Source organism: Aythya ferina (assembly GCF_964211825.1).
Source record: "Aythya ferina genome assembly, chromosome: Z".
NCBI classification, from domain to species: Eukaryota; Metazoa; Chordata; class Aves; order Anseriformes; family Anatidae; genus Aythya; species Aythya ferina.
In genome coordinates this window covers 69,338,177-69,358,318 of record NC_140299.1, presented here as the reverse complement: position 1 = coordinate 69,358,318, position 20,142 = coordinate 69,338,177, and the positions used below count along the sequence as shown (strand labels likewise).

Here is a 20,142-nt window from a genome sequence, read left to right as displayed (position 1 = left end):
TCTGAAGTCTTTATCATTAACTTACAGCTTGAAATGAAAACAAATTCAAACCCTAAGTCCCAAGGGGAGGGCTTCAAAGAAAACAGACCCACCTTGTAGTCATAGCCGGAACTGAAGAGGATGTTTTCGGCAGTGGGATGCCACTCAATGAGGCCCACCCTTCGAGCATGCCCAAGAAGTTCCTTCTTCGGATTGGTGATGTTTCTTGTTAGCAAGTGCTTGGGGATGTCCCAGATCTTAACCTGGATGGCAGAGGATGGGTCTTTGTGAGATTAGTGTGTAGGGTGCTGACTCAGAATTTAACAGTAATTATTGTTGTTGGCCATGCTGTTAGAGCACTTATGGAGAACTGCTCCCAAGGGGAAGAAGTACGCCACAGATCTTACAGACACCAAACCACAGCACCTGCAGTTTTCTACCTTGCCTTCTACCAAACTTTGAGCAGGAATAGGCAAATCTGAGATAGACTTCAGCAAAGAGTCCCAGAAAATATTGTAGCAGTGGCTGATGCAAGCAGCCATCCACTCAGTGCTACCTGGTAGAAGAACTGACAGTGCCCCTGGTCAGATAATATCTATAGTACTATTTGTCCCCTGAAAACTGCACAAATGCTAAATATTTTGCAAACAGCACAGTCAAAGGACACAGAAGCCCATTCAGGTGGCCACAGGGTGGATGTCCTGAGCAGCCTGGGCAGTATAACACAAGGGGAGTTTGCTGTCTCATGACAGGGCTACTGGATTCATCTGGATTCATCTGGAAGGTGCTGCATAAAGACAAGAATAAATTCTGTCCTCTTGATATAGAAGGAGACAACAGAGGTGGCCTGCAAAAGCAGCTGAACCTGTACAGGTAAAAGGAAAGAGTCTTTCCCACACTGATCTTAGAAGCACAAGCCTTTAGGATGACAACAGATTAACCCCTTGGCTCAAGGAAAGTGATTCTACTTCTGGGAAATTCTCTAGGACTTAACCTGAAGCCAGATAGAAATGCTCTTTGAATGCGAAAGCTTGTGGAAATTAGCCATGGCTGCCTGAGTCTCCCAGTGCTTGGCTGATGAGAATCACAATATTCTACACCAAAGAAGGAGAGGCACAAATTCAGGGACCTGCTAGAAAGGATCACAAGCACCCTCCTTCTCACCAGGGCTTATCTCATTAAAGAATCAAGTCCCTCAAAAACGTTAGGACTGTGGGGTCCTGTAGCCTCTAATGAACTTCCACAGCAGCAAGAGGAAGCATCACACCCTACAGTTTCAACAGCTATAATCACTAAATGAATGGGGCTGAGAGAGGAGAAAAGAGGGAAATGGTGTGTGTTCACACTATGAAGAACTGCCTAGAACAAACCATGCATGTTTGGTGGTAAGACCCTGACTGGAGTTTCAGGGTTCATGAAATAGCAGCAATTCTCATTCCTTAGTGGGCAGGAGAAGCAGGTCTTGGAGCAAGAACTGCCAAGGCCAAGCATGAGCAACCTAGCTCACCAGCAGTCTGCTCCACGGCATCTTGAAGGAAACCTGACAAAGCAAAGTTAAGGACACAGAGTTGACTCTCCAACCACAGGGGAGAAGATCTTCATCAGGATGAATTCATACATGCCTGATGATTTGCCAGAAGGAACAGAAGGGGCAGGAAGATGAGCTTGGTTCCTGCTCTAAGCTCAAACTCTTGGCCCCAGGCCACTTTTCTTAGTCCCAGTCCAAGGCAGCAGTAGGACCTGGGAAGGGCACTGGACATTTACAGACTGTCCATCCTCTCCCATGCCCTCGAGTACCACTCTGCATGCTTCAGCTGTAGATCACAAAATTTAGTTGTGTTATCACAATGGCACGCTCCAGAAAGGCTGGCTAATGACCAAGAAACCTTTTAGGAACACGGGTGGTGGGAAATGTTCACCATCTTCACAGAAGCTTGTGGCCCACCTCAACATTTTCAGGGAAAACCAGTGCAGTAGGAGCAATCAGACACATCCTCACACACAAGCCAGAGCAGTGCCTCATGCTGATGCTGAAAAATGGCAGGGAGCACCAGGCCTTAAACAACAGAGAGAAAAGAAGGGTTTGGCTCAAATGTCCAGCCCAATGGAAGTGGTGGGCATCCACCTAAACCCTAAAACTTCTCATACTTATCGGGTCAGGACAGAGAAGGTGTTGCTGCAGTGGTGTCCCAATAGCTATCCAGTCTGAGCTCTGCAGGACAGGACAGGACAGGACAGGACAGGTAAGACAGATGTTAACTCCGTGGAATGAGTCCTGGTAGACAAGAGAATAAATAAGACCTGGCAGCATGCCCTGGCAGCAAGGAAAGCTAGCAACATCGTGGTCTGGAAAAACAGGAAGAGAGCTCCTAGATCAAGGGAAATGATTTTTCACTTTACTCAGCAATCTTTAAACAACCACTGGAGTGCTGCACCCACTTTTGCATGTCCTAGCACAAGAAAGTTACTGATAAACTTCAGTGAGTCCAGTGGAAACCACCAGGATGTTCAGGAGGCTGCAGCACTTGTCCTGTGAGGAGGGGAGATGGGCTTGCTCAGCTTGGAGAAGACATCTTGAGAAGAACCTGATAAAAGCCCTTGGTACTAACAAGATAACGGAGAAAATAGAGCCATGCTTGCTACTGAAGTGCAGAGTAGGATGATTGGATACGGTGGCCATTAACTACACTGGGAAGATTCTAGCTGCGTATAAGAAAAAACAGAAACAGGTTGCCTGAAAAGGTGGTAAAGTTTGCGTCCTTGCAGGTTTTCAAGACTCAGCTCCACAGACTAAAGCTCCCAAGCTCCCTTTAACCCTGAATGATTCTGTAATTGTGTTATTTGAATATATTCTGCAACTGCAGCAGGAAGCTTTGAAGCTTGTGCTCATTTCTCATCTGAGACTTAAAAGAGAGGTCGTGGTGGTGCGTTCCTGCCACAAGTCCTTTCTGAGACAGCATGAACACCTGGCATTCCAGTTGGAAGATAAAATATAACCTCCCCCCCAGGCAGCCCAGAAATTGAAAAACATTGTCAAAAAAGATACAAAGATCCTAAAAAAAAAAAAGCAAAGAAAAGTCACTAAGCGGGAAGGAAAATTCAAAGATCATATATTTCCAACTCAAGAGAGGTTTCTGACAGAGCTGAAATGGCAGAAGATAAACCACCAAGTCAGGGCTGGAGGAAATGACAAAGGGAACCTCCCTGATTCTGTGTGGCAAAGGGCAAATATACCCAGTGGGAGAAAATACACATGGGATCTCTGAGAAAGACCATAGTAGCTAGATGTTCTTACTGTCATAAGAGCCAACACCGCACTTTTGATAAGCCACAGAAAGCAATTTTCCAGTGGGCAGATATAGGCTAGACTGTCCCTTACACGAATGAATTGCATTTTCCAGTTCCTAATAACCAGACTGCACCTACGCTGAGCTAAACTGTGTGACTGCATCTTACTTACGTCAATCTCAGCCCAACTGGCATAAAACATAAACCTGACTTAAGAATTTGATATCTTTTTATAGGTTTGTATTAGCATTACCCTTTGCATCCCTGGAGTCTTTCTCTGTGTTCAGTTGGAAAATACTCATTTCGTTGATGCCATGGCTGGAATAAAGTATGACACAGACTCCTTAACTACCCCATAGCTGATCCAGCATGGCTTTACAGAGTAACTCAGAGAGAAACAAGTTCAAACTTGCTGTGTGGAGAAATGATCTGAAACAGCTGTCACAGATTACATTGCGTTGAAAGTTTTATTTTGTAGTAAAGGAGGAGTTTCACAGTGATTAACCTTGAACCAATTTTACATTTGCTTCTTTCTCACGCAAACAAACCTCTAAAGATGGAAGCCCCCACACAAACAGATCTTCTTCCTATCATGATTTTGATACATCTGTTCTTGAAGATTACATGCATTTTCACATCTCATCCCTGGGCCTCTTGGTTCTTTTCCTATTGCTTTCCCCCAAAAGCACATTAGCCAGGCAATAACATCGAGTATAAGCTGGGAAACTTACAGTGGCATCTTCTGAACACGAGGCTATTACAAAGTCATTGAATGGGTTCCACTTGATGTCCAGAACGTTTCCTTTGTGCCCACATATTCTGGGATAATGTGGGTCGAGCTTCCCTGTCTGGAAAAAAATAGAAAAATATGTATATATATCATGAAACCTAAGGTGAGCCATGGAATTACAGGATACTTTCAAGTAAGACCCATCCAGCTCCACCAAGAAACCTCTTTCTGATTGTTATGCTCCAAATGCCCTGGGTGGTCTCCTTCTGTTGGGAATGGGGTTTTGCTGTCCCTGCAAGGCAAATCCTGATGATATCAGAGACAGGAAGGTATCGTGGTGTTGTGCAGGGCTTCACAGCGCTACTGAGAAATCTGTACACATACAGCAGAGGTTACATAAGCTATTATTTGATTCAGACACCAGAATAAAACTTAGAGTGGGAAAACTTAGGAATCAATTGAATCTTCCAGATTTCTTAAAGATTTGGGGGGGAGAGAAAATCTCTTATCTGTTCCTTGAGAATAAATTTCTGTTAAGCAGGAAAAGTGGTTTTGCTGATCATTTTTAGCCTCTTCAACTAGCTTTTATTTTATTTTATTATTTTATTTTATTATTTTATTATTTTATTTTATTTTATTTTATTTTATTTTATTTTATTTTATTTTATTTTATTTTATTTTATTTTATTTTATTTTATTTTTTAAGCAACAACACAAATTACAAACCCAGTTTTTCCTTCAACAAGCTATGCATTTCTCTCTGATGGCTTTCAAATCCAGCCATTCACCGCATTAAATCAGATTCAGGACTCTCCCAGAATAAGCCACATTTGGGCAGCATACTCACTGCTGTCGTGCACGAAGCAGCACACTGAGTGCTTGTGCCGAAAGGGGGCTGTGTTGCATCAGGATAAACCCACGCTGCAGACAGCCTCTGCTACAGTCATGTCAATTTGTCTACTACGTGATAGAGAGGGTGCTGGGGATTTGATTAACATCAGAGCAACACTTGCTCCTTCCTGTCAGAAGCAGGAGGAGCAGGAGGTGCTCCAGGAATGCAGACTTCTGTGCGAGAGCAGAGGTCGGTCTCCTGAGGAGGCAGACAGGGCTGCAAGCCGGTCGTGCCTACCTGCCCACTTTTATCTCAGCTGGAAGAATCACAGAGTGGTTTGGGCTGGAAGGAAGCTTAAAGCCCACCCAGTCCTAGCCCCCTGCCATGGGCAGGGACACCTCCCACCAGCCCAGGCTGCCCAAAGCCCCATCCAGCCTGGCCTTGAGCACCTCCAGGGATGGGGCAGCCACAGCTCCTCTGGGCAGCCTGTGCCAGGGCCTCACCACCCTCTGAGTGAGGGATTTCTTCCAAATCATAAATCAAAATGAATGCAACTGCATGCCCTTCTGGAAAGCAGACACTGCTGTGGGTGTGCTCCCCACACCTCTCTGGAGGTGGCCTTGAGAGTGTGTGGTGGAGGGGCATCAGTGCTGACCCTAATCTGGATGTGGCTACCATGTCATTTGCCACGTCCCAGCCTCAAACTCCTGCCGAATGGTCGTTTTTTGGTGTAGAACAGGACACAGCATGCAACCACTCTGGCTTCACAAGAAAGTTTGTCTCATCGACTGGGATTAACCTGCTTCAAACTGAACACCCAGCAGGCTTTGAAATGTAAAAGACTGCTTTTTTAGACTCCACTTTAAAACAAATCAGTTTTATGACAGCAACAATACAAAGTGACTTGGGAAGGCAGCAGAAAAGAGATAAAAGGCCTTTAATAAGAGCTCCCCCACCCACAGTGTCCTTTTGTGGGCTTCAGGGCTTGGTTTCAAGCTCACAACTCAGAGGGCTGGGCAGCCAGCTCCACAGGGATCCCTTGATCCCTATGGGAGCTCCGTCCCCTCCCAAAGCTGGCTGCCTGTCTGCTCCATCTGGGAGGCTCCCAGGCCACCCGTCCAAACTGCCACCATGCCATGCCGAGCCCCATCCTGAAGCTTCTCCTACTCTTCACCTACCCCCCTGCAACCCACCCATCCTGTCTCTCAGGACTTTGTTTGCATCCTGCTACTTCTTTGTCTCAGGTCTGGTCATGGGAGAAGGCAAAAGGAAGGCATGCGTGTCCCTGGACTCGTGAGATTTACAAAGGCACTCGCCCTGTGCCAGGCCCCAGACAGCCCCTGTGCCCACAGCTGCTTTCCTGTTGAGATGGAAAGCTGTTCCACCCAGCCAGCTTCAGCGAGGACCTGACTGATCTTCATCAGGATCTAAGCGATATGTTCTGCAACAGAAGACTGTTTTCCAAGCGGTGGCAAGAGTTCAGCTAATTCCTCTTCAGGTAGTAGGCAATGTGTTTCTAGGCCAGCTGGATGGGGTATCTGTGGCTAAGAGCTCTTTCTTTTGTTAAGCCCTGCTGCTCTCCACCCCTGCCTTACTGCCAAGCTCTGAGAAAGTGAGGAAGAATGGTGCAGGAGGCAAGAAGTGGGATTTCTTCAAGGGACGAGAGAGCTCAGCTTCCATGACTCAGCAGGAGAGAAGAAAAGAAACACCATTAAACCAGAGACAAGAGCTGCAAATCCAGCCAAAAAAAAAAAAAAAAAGATTGGCTACCAGTCATGAGAGGGCAACTCAATGCCAGACACAAGCCTCCAGACCAGGCTGCCTTCATCTCCCTGGCAGCCAGGGGCACAAGCCAAGAGCCCGGAGTGCTGCGGGTCACCGCCGCTGTAGGAGCTGGCAGCCACAAATACCACCACTGGGAGCACAAGCCAAAAGCTGCTGCTCTTGACCAGGTGGCACCAGCTCAGAAGCACAGCTTGAAAAAAAAAAGTAACTGGTACCACAGCCCCCAGGCTCAGAGAACCCCCTTCTGTGGGTGGCCGAGGCCACTCTCCCCCACAGCTTGTGTCAGAAACAGGTATTGGGAGAGCAGCTGGAAGACGCACAACACGTACAGGTCCGTAACTCTGTCCTGTTTTGAACCCCTTAATTCTTCCAGGCTCATCAGCATCCAGGGCTGTGAGCTCCACGGTTGAACTGCAAAAGCGTCCACCCTTGCCTGCTGCCATTCTGATCGCTGCTGTCCCTCCCCTTCACTACACAAATCGGGAATTCTCCCTACACTTCTTCCCCCACCCCGTTCACAGTTTGATGTGTCTCACTCGTTTGTCCTTTTTCCCAGGACTAATGGAGGCCTAACCTTCAAAGTCTCAAGTCCTCAAATGAAAGTAATTTCACATTTTCATTGACATACTTTAATTATCCTTCTCTAGTTATCTCTTCTAGTCCTGCTGTGCCTTTCACTTCTGCAGGCAGTCTTTCAGACCTGGGTGGAGCATTGAAGCAGGTGTTAAGAATAGAGGGACTGCTACTAAAGATGAGCTAAGTTGAGAAGAGGTGTCAAGACAGAAGAATTAATAGTAAGCCGTGCAAGCATCTTGAGCTCTTTTTGCCAACACTTTGAGAGCTGGGTCCCACCCCACGTCCCACAGTCCCAGCTGCCTGCTCAGAGATGCAGGTCTGTGATAAAGACAAGTTCTTCAGCCCCAACAGATCGTGGTCGAGGGGGCAGAAGTGACTCAGTCAAGAAAAACAGGGTAGTGGTTAATTTTAGGACTGTCTCTGAACAGCACCAGCAGTTAATGAGTTGAATAAACAAAGTCTAGAAGAGCCGGGAACTGCACTAGGCTCTTCAAGCACACCCAGTGCACTTTCATCCTTAGCAAATATATATTGAAAAAGTGGCATTACAATAACACCATCAATTAACTTTTAATTAAAGGCTGAACTTTTGCCTTTCATCTGTTCTGCCCTGATTCCAGGGAGCCCATAATCTCATACCGAAGTTAATCCACATTAGTGCATGCCTAATTCTTCTGCAGCAATAAATGCCAGACAGCCAGCTTCTCCCTCTCATCAGATCTCCAAGTCATCAGAACCCACAAACATGGGATTTGTTTCTGAAAGGGAAGTTTTTCCAGCATCAGTGTTTGAAGCTAAAGAGCTTCATTGTCTCGTAACTGTGTCTCCATTCTTTCACAAAGGAGAAGGTAGTTAGAGCAAAATACACCATGCTCTGCTCCGGTGGCAGATGAAGCCAAGGCACTAAAGCACCTTTCAGTTCTTACCTTTCGTATCTACTAATTGCTTTTTGATTTGCAGTCTTTCCTGGGAGACAAACATCTGAACAGCACAGCTCCCGTTGATTACACAAGACTTGCAACCGGGGTACAAAAGGAAGGAAGGTGTCAAGAACCTGCGAGCAGCCACCTAGGACGCACAGGTACCCACGTGCCAGGCAATCTGGAGCCCCTTCCGTGCATTTTGCAATGCCGGGAGCAGCACTGGCTGAATATCCCCTGTGGGATCGACCTCCCTGCAGAGCCTGGTCCTCCCACCAGCACCATGAAGGCCATCCCGCCCCGGCGGAGCTCACCTGGTGGATGGGGATGACGAGGAAGGCCCCTCCACCCGCGCACTCAGTCACCACCGCCACGAAGTGCGGGTTGACGGCGCAGAAGTGGTTGTCGTGGACGCTGTGGGTGATGGGCACGCAGTCGTAGCACTTGTCCTTGCTGGCGGCCTTGCCGTACACGTGGCGGAACTTGGAGCTGCGGTACTGCGGGTGCCACGACATCTGTAGGGGCGGAGAGACAGCGGGACGTGAGATGGAGGGGACCCCCCCAGGACGCGTTTTTCCCCTTTGGCGTGACCCCTCGCTCCTCTCTGTGGGCGAGAGGAGAGAAAAGAGATCTCTCCCCAGCCCCAGGCCGTCCCTACACCGCTGGGGCAGGGCCAGGCAGCAGCAGGTTGAAGGGGAGATGACCCCAGGTAGTACAGCACCCAGGAAGCAGGGGAGATAAAACATCCCAGGCGAGGAAAGCCTGAGAGAGAGATGGGGAGTGAACGAGCCAGTCTGGATGCATACTTCATTCAGCCCTCAGGTGGTCTGGGACCAAGAAGGAGTCGAAATTTTGCTTGCATGAAGGGAAGAAAATCAGTTTGACAGATCACAGGAATGGTGGCAGGCACCTGTTGGTTTCCCTCCCCACTGACAATGACATCCTGCGCGCCCGGTGTGTAGCCGCACCACAGGCAGCACTCCGAATGGTGTTTAAACGAGATGCACAAAGCACGGTCAGCACAAGAATCCCTTCCCACAGAGAGCACTGAAGCTCTATGAAGCTGGCACGACTGATTTTAAATAGGAAGCTGGCGGTGTTGGTCAGCAAAGAGCAATTCTGGCTGTTAACTCACGCTCTTTCCACAAGACCCAGGCAGCGGAGGGGGCAGTGATAAGCTCCTGCTGCCCAGAGAAAAGGAAACCCAGGTCTGGCAAGCAAGTTACAGGTGAAAGAGAGCCCCACGCAATCAACTGGGAATGTGGGCGAAGGCTGGGGCAGGGCTTGGTTTTGCCCATTTTCAGTCTGTTTAACATGCATTTGGCAAACAGCTTAACCAGTGGTGCTGGATCGGTGATACTACAGTTTGAGAGGGAGCCCAGCCAAGCAGCTTTTGAGTTACACCAAGACTAAGACTGCTTGCCCACATGGGTGAGTGTCTGCAGGAAAGAAAGCACTCAGTGCCAGGAGGGCAGATGCATCATCACCAGTCCGCACCGCTTGACAAGCAGGGGCCCAAGCAATCCTAAACCAAAGTGTCCTTGCACCTGGCACGATATTGCAAACTGACACTCAGCTTCCTCACAGGAACCACGTTAAACACTGTGAGCCTGTTCTGCTCGATCCTGGGCAGTCAAACTGGAGCTTTACAGGACCCTGTGAGCCTGCATCCCATGTTACACAGGAATATTTGGTCTGTGAATCGCACTAGGACACCAGTTCTGTCCCGTTCTCTGCCTCCTCCCCGTCCACTGGCACAGCTCACAGCCAACCCAACCCCACCTTGGCCAAATACTCACACCTGGGGAAAAAAAAAAAAAAATCAGTCCTGGTAGATCGTAGTTAGCTTTTACAGTCCTTTTTGTTCCCTACCTGAAACCTGGCATGTTCTACCTGTATTAAACCTGCATTAGTCTGTATTCATAGCTGATTAAATTTCTTGTGCAGAAAACATGAGGTGCAAAGGATCTGGCACAGTGAGGGCTACCTTCACCCCCCCCAAAAAAAAAAAAACCACAAAGAAATGCAAATTACTTAAAAAAATAAAGCAGTGATCCTGGGAAACTAATCTTGGGAGAAGGGATGTTCACAGGTAAAAAGACAGCTGATCTAGCATTAAAAAATAAAAATAAAAAAAATCTAGCAACTGTCAAGATCCTTGAACAGCCCTAGAGAGGGAATGTCTTCAAACACCTTCACATTCATTACAGGTCTAGTGGTTTGGTTTACTCACACTGAGAAAAAAAATCAAGAGGTTTTCTGTACATAGCAGGTCCCTCTTACAGCAGGAACATTAGCTTTCCAAAGGGAAATTAACTGCCACGCTCCAGGGAACTTCTAGCTAAACTGCTCTTCAGGTGGAAGCAAGTTTGTGGTCTGGAGGTACGAGGCTCCTCAGCAGCAATGATCTCAATTCAGAAAGGAGTCACCAAGCACAGACAGACATTCGTGGTTGGGCCATCATCCCGACAGAGAGCAGGAACACACAGCAAGGTACAGAGATCCTGCGCAGACTGCCTGTAAGGTTTTGATGGCAAATGACAAACAAAGTAAACAAGAGGAGCTAAATGCTCAAGTTTGGACTGTGCCTTGGGAACAATTGCCCAGGTTTGGAAACAAAAGCCCTTTGCTATTTCAGTTTGTAGAACTAAGGCTCTGCTGCCACTGGAGTGGGCTTCATAGGACCTCCAAATCTTCCAGAGACAGAAAGGCAAGATATGGATGGGAATACCAGAAAATTGACAAAGATGGTCCTAGAGGAATAGTGACCCTCTCAACACTATTGCAGCCACAGCAGAAAGCTCAGCATTAAAAGAAAAGTATGGGGAAAAACAGCCTGAATCAGTGCAGCATCAGTAGGCTGGAACGATGGAAGAAGCTGATCCCAAATTAAGCAAATATATGGATGTTAGGAAAAATTTCTCTGGGAAGAGTGTGGAGGAGAGCTCTGCAACAGGTTGCTCAAGTGGTGATGGAAGTCTCCACCTTTGGAGATAATCCTTTCACGTCTTCGTTATAAAAAACAACGTCCTTCTTTATCTAATGTGGGTAATAGTCCTGTTCTGAGCAGGTGGCTGGACTGGAGAAAAGCAAGGACCACCAAACCAAGCCGAAACCACAGAGCTTGCAGCAGAGATCTCTATTCACAGTTCTAGGATTCATATAAGCAAGAGTCAAAATAAGGATCAAGTGATGATCCTTGGATGAAATTCAGGCAAACAGGTGAAAACAAAATGCAGAAAACATGAGTGTGCTGCCAGGTGCCTCTTCAAGAATGGGAAAGTGCCTGAACAGAGATGTCTCAGCATCCAGCCACACAAGCCACCACCTATTGGTCTGCCTGCAACTTTACCAGAAGAGAGAGACAGATCTGTGATCAGCATGAATCTTTGCATGTAAAATCCCGAAACGTATTACTTAAGGAGTGACGTGCTCCCAGCAGCAGGAGATTTAGATGATGCATTTGCAGACCAAGGGCAGGCAGTGAAATTCCATGATGCAGAAAATGTATACCCCATGGCTGGTGAGACAATTCAACGTTCACGGGGACTCTCAAAGCTCAGCTGGTTGTTATACACGCCGCAACACCAGAGTGCAACACAATCCATCCTTTTGGGTAGCACTTAAAACTGCCGACAAGGCAATGAACGTATGTCTAAGCTCCCTAAATGCAAAGGGAGAAGCAAGGACTCCAGTTAACCCCTAGTGTGCAATCCCCTATGAGGAAAACCAAGAGCACGGCATGGTGCCACATAACTATACTGACACCCTGCAGTTAAAAACTGAAAAACCTCACACCTTCACTAATGAAAATAAGCAGGGTTAGAGAAAATAAGCAGGGTTTTTGAGAGAATGAACAGTCTCTGAAGCATGGGACACTGAAGAACCTTATAAAGGGACCTGGTCTGCCATGAGTGCTCCTCAGCAGACACATGGGAAGGAGCTGTAGCACAACAAAGCTCTGGATGCTCTGCACAATGCTGTCCATGTCAATAATGCTGTCTACAAGCTAAAGCAGAGCTCCAGAATCACCCACAGGGCCTCACGTTACTGTAGAAATGGGGTGAGATCCAAGAGGTACTGCCCAGGAAGGAGTCAATGTGGGAAAGGTATGCCAGAAACAAATAAACAGCCAGAGTGAAAGTGAACTTGGTGGGAAGCTGAAAACATTATTGTGCGTTGTTGGCTTGAGATTATTCTGGTGCCAAGAGACTGTAAAATTAATCGTGGACTGGTCAGAACTCACGCCATAGGTTCCCCTGTACCTGAGCAGCCTGTTCAAGGTGTGACCATCAAAGACCCCAGGTCACGGTGAATAAAGCCAGGCCTGGCTTTACTCTGCAATGAGGCTCACTGACTCTGCAAGGTTCATTTTACATGGCTGTAAGACATGCCGACAGCACTGATCCTGAGAAAAAAAAAAAAAAAAAAAAAAAAAGAAAAAAAAAGGAGCTGAAAATGTTCTAGGAAGGACGAAGGACGTTTGGAGCTACCACCAGGAGAGCTGCACCTTGTTGCTCAAACCGCTCCTTTGCATCCACACAAGGCAGCACACAGAGATAGTCCGAGAGGGTTGGTTGGTGCAGCACCTGGAAAGGGTCTCACTCCAGCGCTGGAAAGTCCCTTTATGACCCAGAAGAAATCCTCAGAGGGCATCTCCAGGGGTGCTCTCAGAATAAGAGGGGATTAGAGACAGAAGTGACAGCCTCCGTGCTCATCAGGGTACAGGCCTGTGTACAGAAATGGCCCCGAACCCTGGCAAAGCCCAAGGCCACATCCCAGCCCCTGTGAGTACAGCCTGTCCTACGGGGACAAGACGTAGTTCCTCAGCAGGAGACAATCTCCCAGATTCATGAGAACAGCAGGGCTGTGGGACCAGCTATGGGAACAGCTGGCAGACCTCAGCTATCATGGTGCTTACAAGAAGATCCTTGCAGAGAGGTCAGCATTCCTCGAAAACTCAGTTCTTTGAATTCTCTCCTGTCTTGGGTGATCCCTACAGCAAAGCAGCCCCCACCTTCCCCATGCTCTCTGCGAGTCTGTCGATGGCACAAAGCTGGGAAGCAGCTGATAAAATAGGTGCTTGTTCTGGCGTCCAGAGGGACCTGGGCAGGTTGGAGAAACAGGACGACAGGAACCTCGTGAAGTTCAACAGGAGAAAAAGACACGTCCTGCAGCTGGGGGAGAACAGCCCCAGGCACCAAGCGGGCTGGGTGCCACCCAGAAACACAGGACATTCCCTCTTTAAGCATTTATTCGCTGTGCAGGTGCCTGAGCACTGGCACAGGTTCCCCAAAGAGGCTGAGGAGCCTCCCTCCTTGGAGATCTGTAAAACCTGCCCAGACACAGTCCTGGGCAACCAGCTCTCCTGTTCTGATCAGGGGGTTGGACCAGCAGACCTCCAGGAGTCCTTTCCTACAGCAAATATTCCATGATTGTAGGGTCCCCGCGTGTGCTGTCCCTTCCTGAAAATGCCCCTGGCAGCACACCAAGGTGCACACATATGGCGTGGACTTTCAGCCCCATAAACCCAAAGTTTGTCTTGCAGCCTCAGCTCCTCCAGCAGGGAGTGGTGACAGCACATTTCTTCCCCATTTCAGGGAAACGGCTGCTTGGAGGGGGCATCATTTTCACAGCAGAGTCAAACAGCAGCTGGTGAAGGGGATGGGAGAAAATGGGGGGAAATACACCAACATTTTGTCAGCACACTAGGCCTTCTTATTGGAAAAAATTGCACCTCCCCCTAAAAATAAATGGAAAAAAAAAAAAAAAAAAAAAAAAAGCATTTTAAAGAGCTCCATAATTAAATTAATTGTAGCTCCTGACTGTGTGACAGGAGCACCAAAAGTCCCATTCTAACCTGGGCTCCGAGACCACTGCCTCCTTCATTTCCTTAACGGAGGAGGGATCTCATGATCATGACTCAACTTCAGAAAAGCTTCGTAAATCTGCCCTTGGGGCCTGTTTCCTCCTTGGCTGCAGAATGTCCTGAGTCACTTCTGTGACACCGTGCCCATGGGCAGCACATCCCTAACTTGAGAAGCAGCTGGAGCTGGGGGCTAGGTCCTCCCATCTGAGCAAGGACCTAGACCTGGGACTTTCTGGATGTCCTCCTGTCTCTTCCAAGAAGGAAGCATTAAGGAGATTTTTTTCTGAAGCTCCCTGAAGGTACTGGAGTAGGCTACAGAGATCTCTGCTCACTAGGATGCAGCAGGCAATCAGCACAAGCCTCTCAAGGCCGAGCAATGTTTCCTTCGTGGCTTTTGCCAGTTAAGCTGTGCAGCCCTACCACTGGAAGCACTACCACCTCATTAAAAAATACACAGCGCTCTAAATAAAGCAGTAAAATACATCCATTTGCTTCACAGCTCCGTGCTGCTGGCATAAACAGGGGAAGCAGCTCCTCTGCCTCTACTAGAAGGACAACGCAACCGCAAGAGACACAGCGAGGACATGCAAGTAGTTTTAAAAGATTCCCTGAGGGCCCTCACAACAGGCATTTCTGGGCTCTGCGCTGAACAGCAGGGACCAGTTTGAGATGAAGATCTGATCACGTGAAGAACCCTAACTACAGAGCAGAGCTTCCCTGCGGGGGTGAGAAGATCCTCATCTCTTCTCCGAGGTCTGGAATACAGCAGAAGGAGGCAGAGAAAGTGGGGTCATAGCTGCAATTTCTCCCATCTGCAGAGAGCAAAGGTCTTGTTAGAAAACATCCTGACTGTGACAGCTTTCTCTGCTCCAGCCCCTTGCAAGCAAGGGACCACTGGCCCAGCACGACGGCAACCAGCAGGTCAGCAGAGAAACCTCTGGACATGTCCTGTGCAGGCTTCAGTGCCAAACGGGGTGTGCACCTGGCCCTGCTGTTTCTGGGTATACACAGGTTGAGTCACGGATGCAGCGAGCACAGTCACCAGCAGCTCATGCAGGACCTGGAATTGATTAGTACGTCTGCTGATTTGCAAAACCTTTGGTTCATTTTTTAATTATTTTGTTGTTGTTGTTGTTAAAGACACAGCCATATTGTCCTTGGCTTTCTTGGGTCTGGTATGTTAAGAGGAAGCAGTGAAGCAGAAGTGATTCTCAGCCTGGTGCTCAGAGTGGGTGGACTCATTTTCCAGTTGATAAGTTGCTCAGAAAACCATCGGGGTACTTTGATATCCTCAAACACAGCTTCCTCAGCCCTTCTGACCTTGCCAGACGTGAATGTGGAAACGCTTGCCTGACCCCTGAAGAACTGACAGGGACACCTCCCACCAGACCAGGCTGCCCAAAGGCCTTGAGCGCCTCCAGGGATGGGGCACCCACAGCAAGAGAAGCTGCCCTGGAAGCACCATCACGGGCTGATCCCAACAATTTTCCCCCATTTTTATGTGGGGGAAAGGCTGAGCAAACCTGGCATTTACTCCTTGAGGTGCTCTCTGTGTATTTTCTTCCAACCCAGGCAGGTTCCAGGCTCTGCATTGCTCAGCTCAGCTCGTGTTTCCCATCAAACACCAGGCAAAGATGTGAGCACTGAGCACTGTGCTGAGAACAGGCGCCAGATGACTCAAGGATAACTCAGCCCAGTGTGTTGGGGACCAGAAATCACAGCCGTGTGGCCTGCTAAGGAACCCGAAAAGCTCCCGGGTGGAGATGAGGGATGGAAGCCATGATAACAGGCTTCAAACACTGAAAAAGTTGCTACAAGGAGTGTTCAAATCACCTGCTTCCACGGCCCAGGGGAGACAGTTAAAAGGCCTGTGCTTTAGCCATACCAGAGCAGCCTCCGATTAGGCAGCACTAATCTCTGACAGCCACAGCAGTGGCAAAGGGAAATCCCCACCGCAGGTGTTTCCCAGGCAAAGTCGGCTGAAATCGAGCAAAGACCACAGAGCCACAGCTGGCCCTGATTTATACAGGAGGCAGAGCAACCAAGTAATGCTGCCCTCGCATGTGCAGCAAGCCTCCGACGTCCGGAGCGTGGCAGAGCTGACCTGCACCACCAGCACCTGCACCACCCCTCAGCAGGGCACCCCCCGGCACCTGCATTTCTTACAATTGCAGGACTTAACCTCCACATCAGGAACTGCAAAAGCCAGAAGTTTAACGTGAGCTTGTTTGTTTGACGTAGGATTTGAGCCTGAGACGGTTCTCTGCAGCCCTCAGGAAAACAAGCCCCACTTCCTTGAGGTTAACCTTGACAGCTGCGCGGGAAGGACTGCAAAATGGACGTGTAGAGGGAAAACACCATCCGGGTATGGAGCTGGAGGAGGTGGTGAGAGAAGCAGGTCTGAGACAATCAGACCTTCAGAAGCAGAGATCACAAAGCGTCGTGGAAAAGGAAAGGAAGAAACAGAGGCACAGCAGCAAAGTGGCACAGAACGGCACACAGAGAACTCACATGAGATGAGCAAGTCCAGAGGGCACAAGAGACTTCTCCTTTTGCTTGGACCACCTGGAGTTCCTTCAGGGAATTTTTCACCCCAAATCTTTCACGTTAACTAGGCTAGAGACCGCCTCTGAGGTCCCGCTGGCTGAGAGACAAATGGCCGAGAGAAGTTTTTCGGGGCAGTTTGGCTCCAAGCTGCCCCAAAAAGCCTTGAAGCCCCCGGGTACAAAAAATGTTTCGGAGCAGCTTGGCACAGGAACTCCCTCTGGGCCCTGCGGGTGCTTTCCAGGGCCTCCAGGCACAAAAAAGGCTTTTCCTGAACGGGGTGAGACACACGTCTGGGAAAAGGGTGTTGCTGCCGATAACCAGATGTTATCTCAGGTCTGCCTGCCCGGGCTCAGAGCGCTGTGTGGTTGCCATGAGAAGGCACACAGACTTTGTTTTATTACCACCATCAAAACCACACTGGCTTTTTGAGCTCTTCCTCCCTCCGGCCCCAAAATGCCCACTTCTACATGCACCAGCCCCTTCTCGGAGATGCTCACACTCCTCAGCACACCTCGCGCCCGGGCTGACAGCCCTCCAGGCTGCTCTGCAAAAGGTGGACGGCGCACCCCCCTTGTCAAATAGCTGTTTTGTTGAGCTGCAGGGTACAAATGCACACCAGTGGTGTCTGAGGTACGTGAATTAATGGCTGTGTTTCCTCCACACTCCCCAGCTGCACCTCAACACGCCCCCCCTTCCCTTCAGACCTGCGCTCTGCACGGTCTGTGTTGCTCTCTGGCGTGAAAGCTGCCCTGGCACCAGGAGGCACCGGCTGAAATCCTGCCAGACCCCTGGGGACCTCACCCCACGGCACCCCTGGGGAGAGCGTAGGATGTGACAACCTTCCAAAACACTTTTAAGTGCGGTTTCCTTTTGTTCCTTGGCAGGTTTCCAAGCTCTGCCTTTACCTCGGCATCCTCTCTGAAAAGCATCGCATGTCCAGGCAATCCAGCCTGATGAATTGGATGTTCTTCCAGAGAATTTACAGTTCTGCATGATTTTTTTAAAGGTCCTAATCTCTTGAAAGTTAGAAATAATTTGAACAGCAGAAAGACTATCAGAAAAAAAAAAATACCTTTCATTCCTTCTCTTGCACAGAGGCTCAAAAAGAGATAAAGTGGGGAGAAATTAGGAAGTGCAAATGCTGATAAGGAGGCCTTGGAAAGCTACTATGAATATTTCAGTTTGCAGCACCATGGAAACTTTTCATTTCCCTTTTCATCTTCTCCTTTGGAATGCTTAACTTGTATTGCACAGGCAATCTCTTTTCCCTTTCAACCTCATCATTTCTAGGGAATGTTTCTATGGTTAAAAAAAAAAAAAAAAAAAAAAAAAAAAAACACTTTGGGCAGCCTTGCTAGCCTCCTGAGAGCACAGTTCACGAGTATCCAAGGAGAGTGCCTCCAGAGAATCAAACTTCCGACTGCATGCAAATAAGCAGACTGAAGCTGGCACGAGGTGTTTTGACTAAAAGGCTCCAGAGAAAACACACACACACTTCTCATCCATAAAGTGAAATTTGTACATATCCTGGAATTAAAAAACAAACAGAGCAAAAACCACTGACCTTCCCCAAATCTGCCCGGGTCCTTGTTTTCCCTCCTACAGCCTTCAGCTCAGTTTCATTCCATTTACCTTCATCCTCTCCTGCCAAATCCTCTCCCCTCCCTTTCCCGTCCGTTTCTTCCCCACAGCTGATCCTTTCAAAATCCACCCCTCCTCATCCAAAAAATGAGTAAATGAGTAACCTAACTGCTGCCAAAAGACACGAGGAGTCAGTCTGGGAGACTCAAAAAAGCGCCCTTCAACAGCCTTGCCTCTGCCAAGGGCAATTAGCTAATGGCAATCCTTTAGCGCTTGGATGACAAGATCAGGATGTGCCTAAAGTCAGCTTCATCGCTGCACACCCAGCTGGCCACGGGCAGCGGGAGAGACACGGCCATTCCGAGTACTCCAGGGACTGCAGAAGGGCAGCAGTTAAATACGTGCCCTTAAATAAAGCAATTAATGTATCGTGAAATATTGCTGGGTTTCTGCCTGAGCTACAGGCTACAGGCACCGTAAATTTCATGGCCCGGCTCCGCGCAGAGAGGGCTGCAAAGAGCTCCACAACAGCACCCGGCTCTGCCCCAGCCCCACAGCAGGCTCCTGCTGGAGCTGAAAGATGCCTGCTACCCGCTCCCAAACCAGGTTTGTGCAGTCTTCACACAGGTCTTGGCTCCCAGGCCACCAGCAAGACTCGCGCCGAAGCACATTTCGAGGAGATGCTCGGTCTGACCGAACGAGCTGACCACGTGCCCGCCCCCGCAAGCTGAACTGGGACAGTTTCTGCAAAGGCAAAGCATCGGATCGTTATGTTTGCTCTGAGTAATGCTATCAGTGCTTCTCCCACAGGGCAAAGATCCCTGCTGAGCGCTGGCAGAGCAGCGCAGGGGCTGCAATATGCCCGGCCCCTGCAGGAGGGCAGGAGCATTGGGAGTGACAGACGCTGGAGGAACTTCTCGCCTCCCGACAGCTTCAAAACTTCCAGCCTCACACTGCTCCGCATGCTCTTCTCACCCCGTCTTCTGGCCTTCAGCAGAGAAAAGGCTGTCGGCTGCAGCTCTGGTGGGAGCAGAGCGATCACAGAACAGGCAATCAGCGAGAAAGGTGGCTGCTCACTCTGGTCTGGGGTGCCAGTTTCTAGCCGCATGCAAATAGCACTGGGTTTCAGTTTCCCATCCCTCACGTCCTTGCTTGCCACCAGCTCTCAGGACAATGGAAACGGCTCCGGTAGGAGCAGCAGTGTGCGAACGTGTCCCTCTTGTTAAGCTGAGGCACGGTTCTCTGCCAAAAGCACACGCTGTTTCCCGGAGGGTTTTGGAAGACGGGGCAGAATCCTTCACGCAAGCACAGATCAGGTTCAGGCATGAGCAGACAGCCCCTCGGAGCACGAGCTGGTCCTGCATCCTTTGTCCTGCCCAGCACAAACATTGCTCTCAGGGGATTTCACCAGAGCAGCCAGCTCCTCACACCTCGCACCCTCCCCTGCCTCCTGCCCCAATTCTGTAAGAAGCAGGGGACAAAACAACATCGAGCAGCCCCCCTGCTCGCAGCAAGGCCGTCCCCAGGGACAGACGAGGGTGGCTGCGGCCTCCTGCAGCACAGCCCGAGAACAGGCAGAGCAGGGAGCACTGCCAGAGCCACCCACCTCCAGCCCCGAGGGACGAGGGACACGGGACGCCTCGCCAGCAGCCTGGGGACAGCCTCCTGGGTTGTGCTTGTAAGCTGCTTAATGAAAGGGTCACTAATGATAGAGGTGTGCTCATAAACACCACGTCCCGCAGGCCGCCAGGCAGATGGAGAGGCTGTCCCTGCTCTGCAGGCTGCAAGGAAACTGGAGGAGACCCCTCAAAATACCAGGGAAGTGTAAAAACAGGCGGAGGCTTTGCCAAGGCACTCCTTCGCCCCATCGATTTGTGACCATCCTGCTCACACCCCACCAGCTACTCTTGCTTCCCCATGGTGAAGGTCTCTGCACACACAAGGATGCAGGTGCCATGGTAGATCTCCAGCACTTCAGCTCCCTCCTTGGAGGAAAAGCAAACCTTTTATTTCACCCAGGGAAAGACAGAAAACC

At 49.3% G+C, this 20,142-nt stretch overlaps 1 protein-coding gene across 2 annotated transcripts in view; it reads right to left on the bottom strand.

Moving 5' to 3' along the window:
* Positions 1-20,142, bottom strand: part of CORO2A (coronin 2A) — a 44,706-nt gene that overhangs the window by 7,517 nt on the left and 17,047 nt on the right. The window contains exons 1-4 of one of the 2 annotated variants that reach the window (XM_084503824.1): positions 16,491-16,628; positions 8,425-8,625; positions 3,999-4,115; positions 93-242 (exon numbers count right to left, since the gene is read on the bottom strand). In XM_084503824.1, the coding sequence (XP_084359950.1) occupies positions 93-242; positions 3,999-4,115; positions 8,425-8,625 (468 nt within the window). In that variant the 5' untranslated portion in view covers positions 16,491-16,628. Of the gene's footprint in view, positions 1-92; positions 243-3,998; positions 4,116-8,424; positions 8,626-16,490; positions 16,629-20,142 lie in introns of those variants that run through there. The other variant, XM_084503823.1, reaches the window with a different exon arrangement.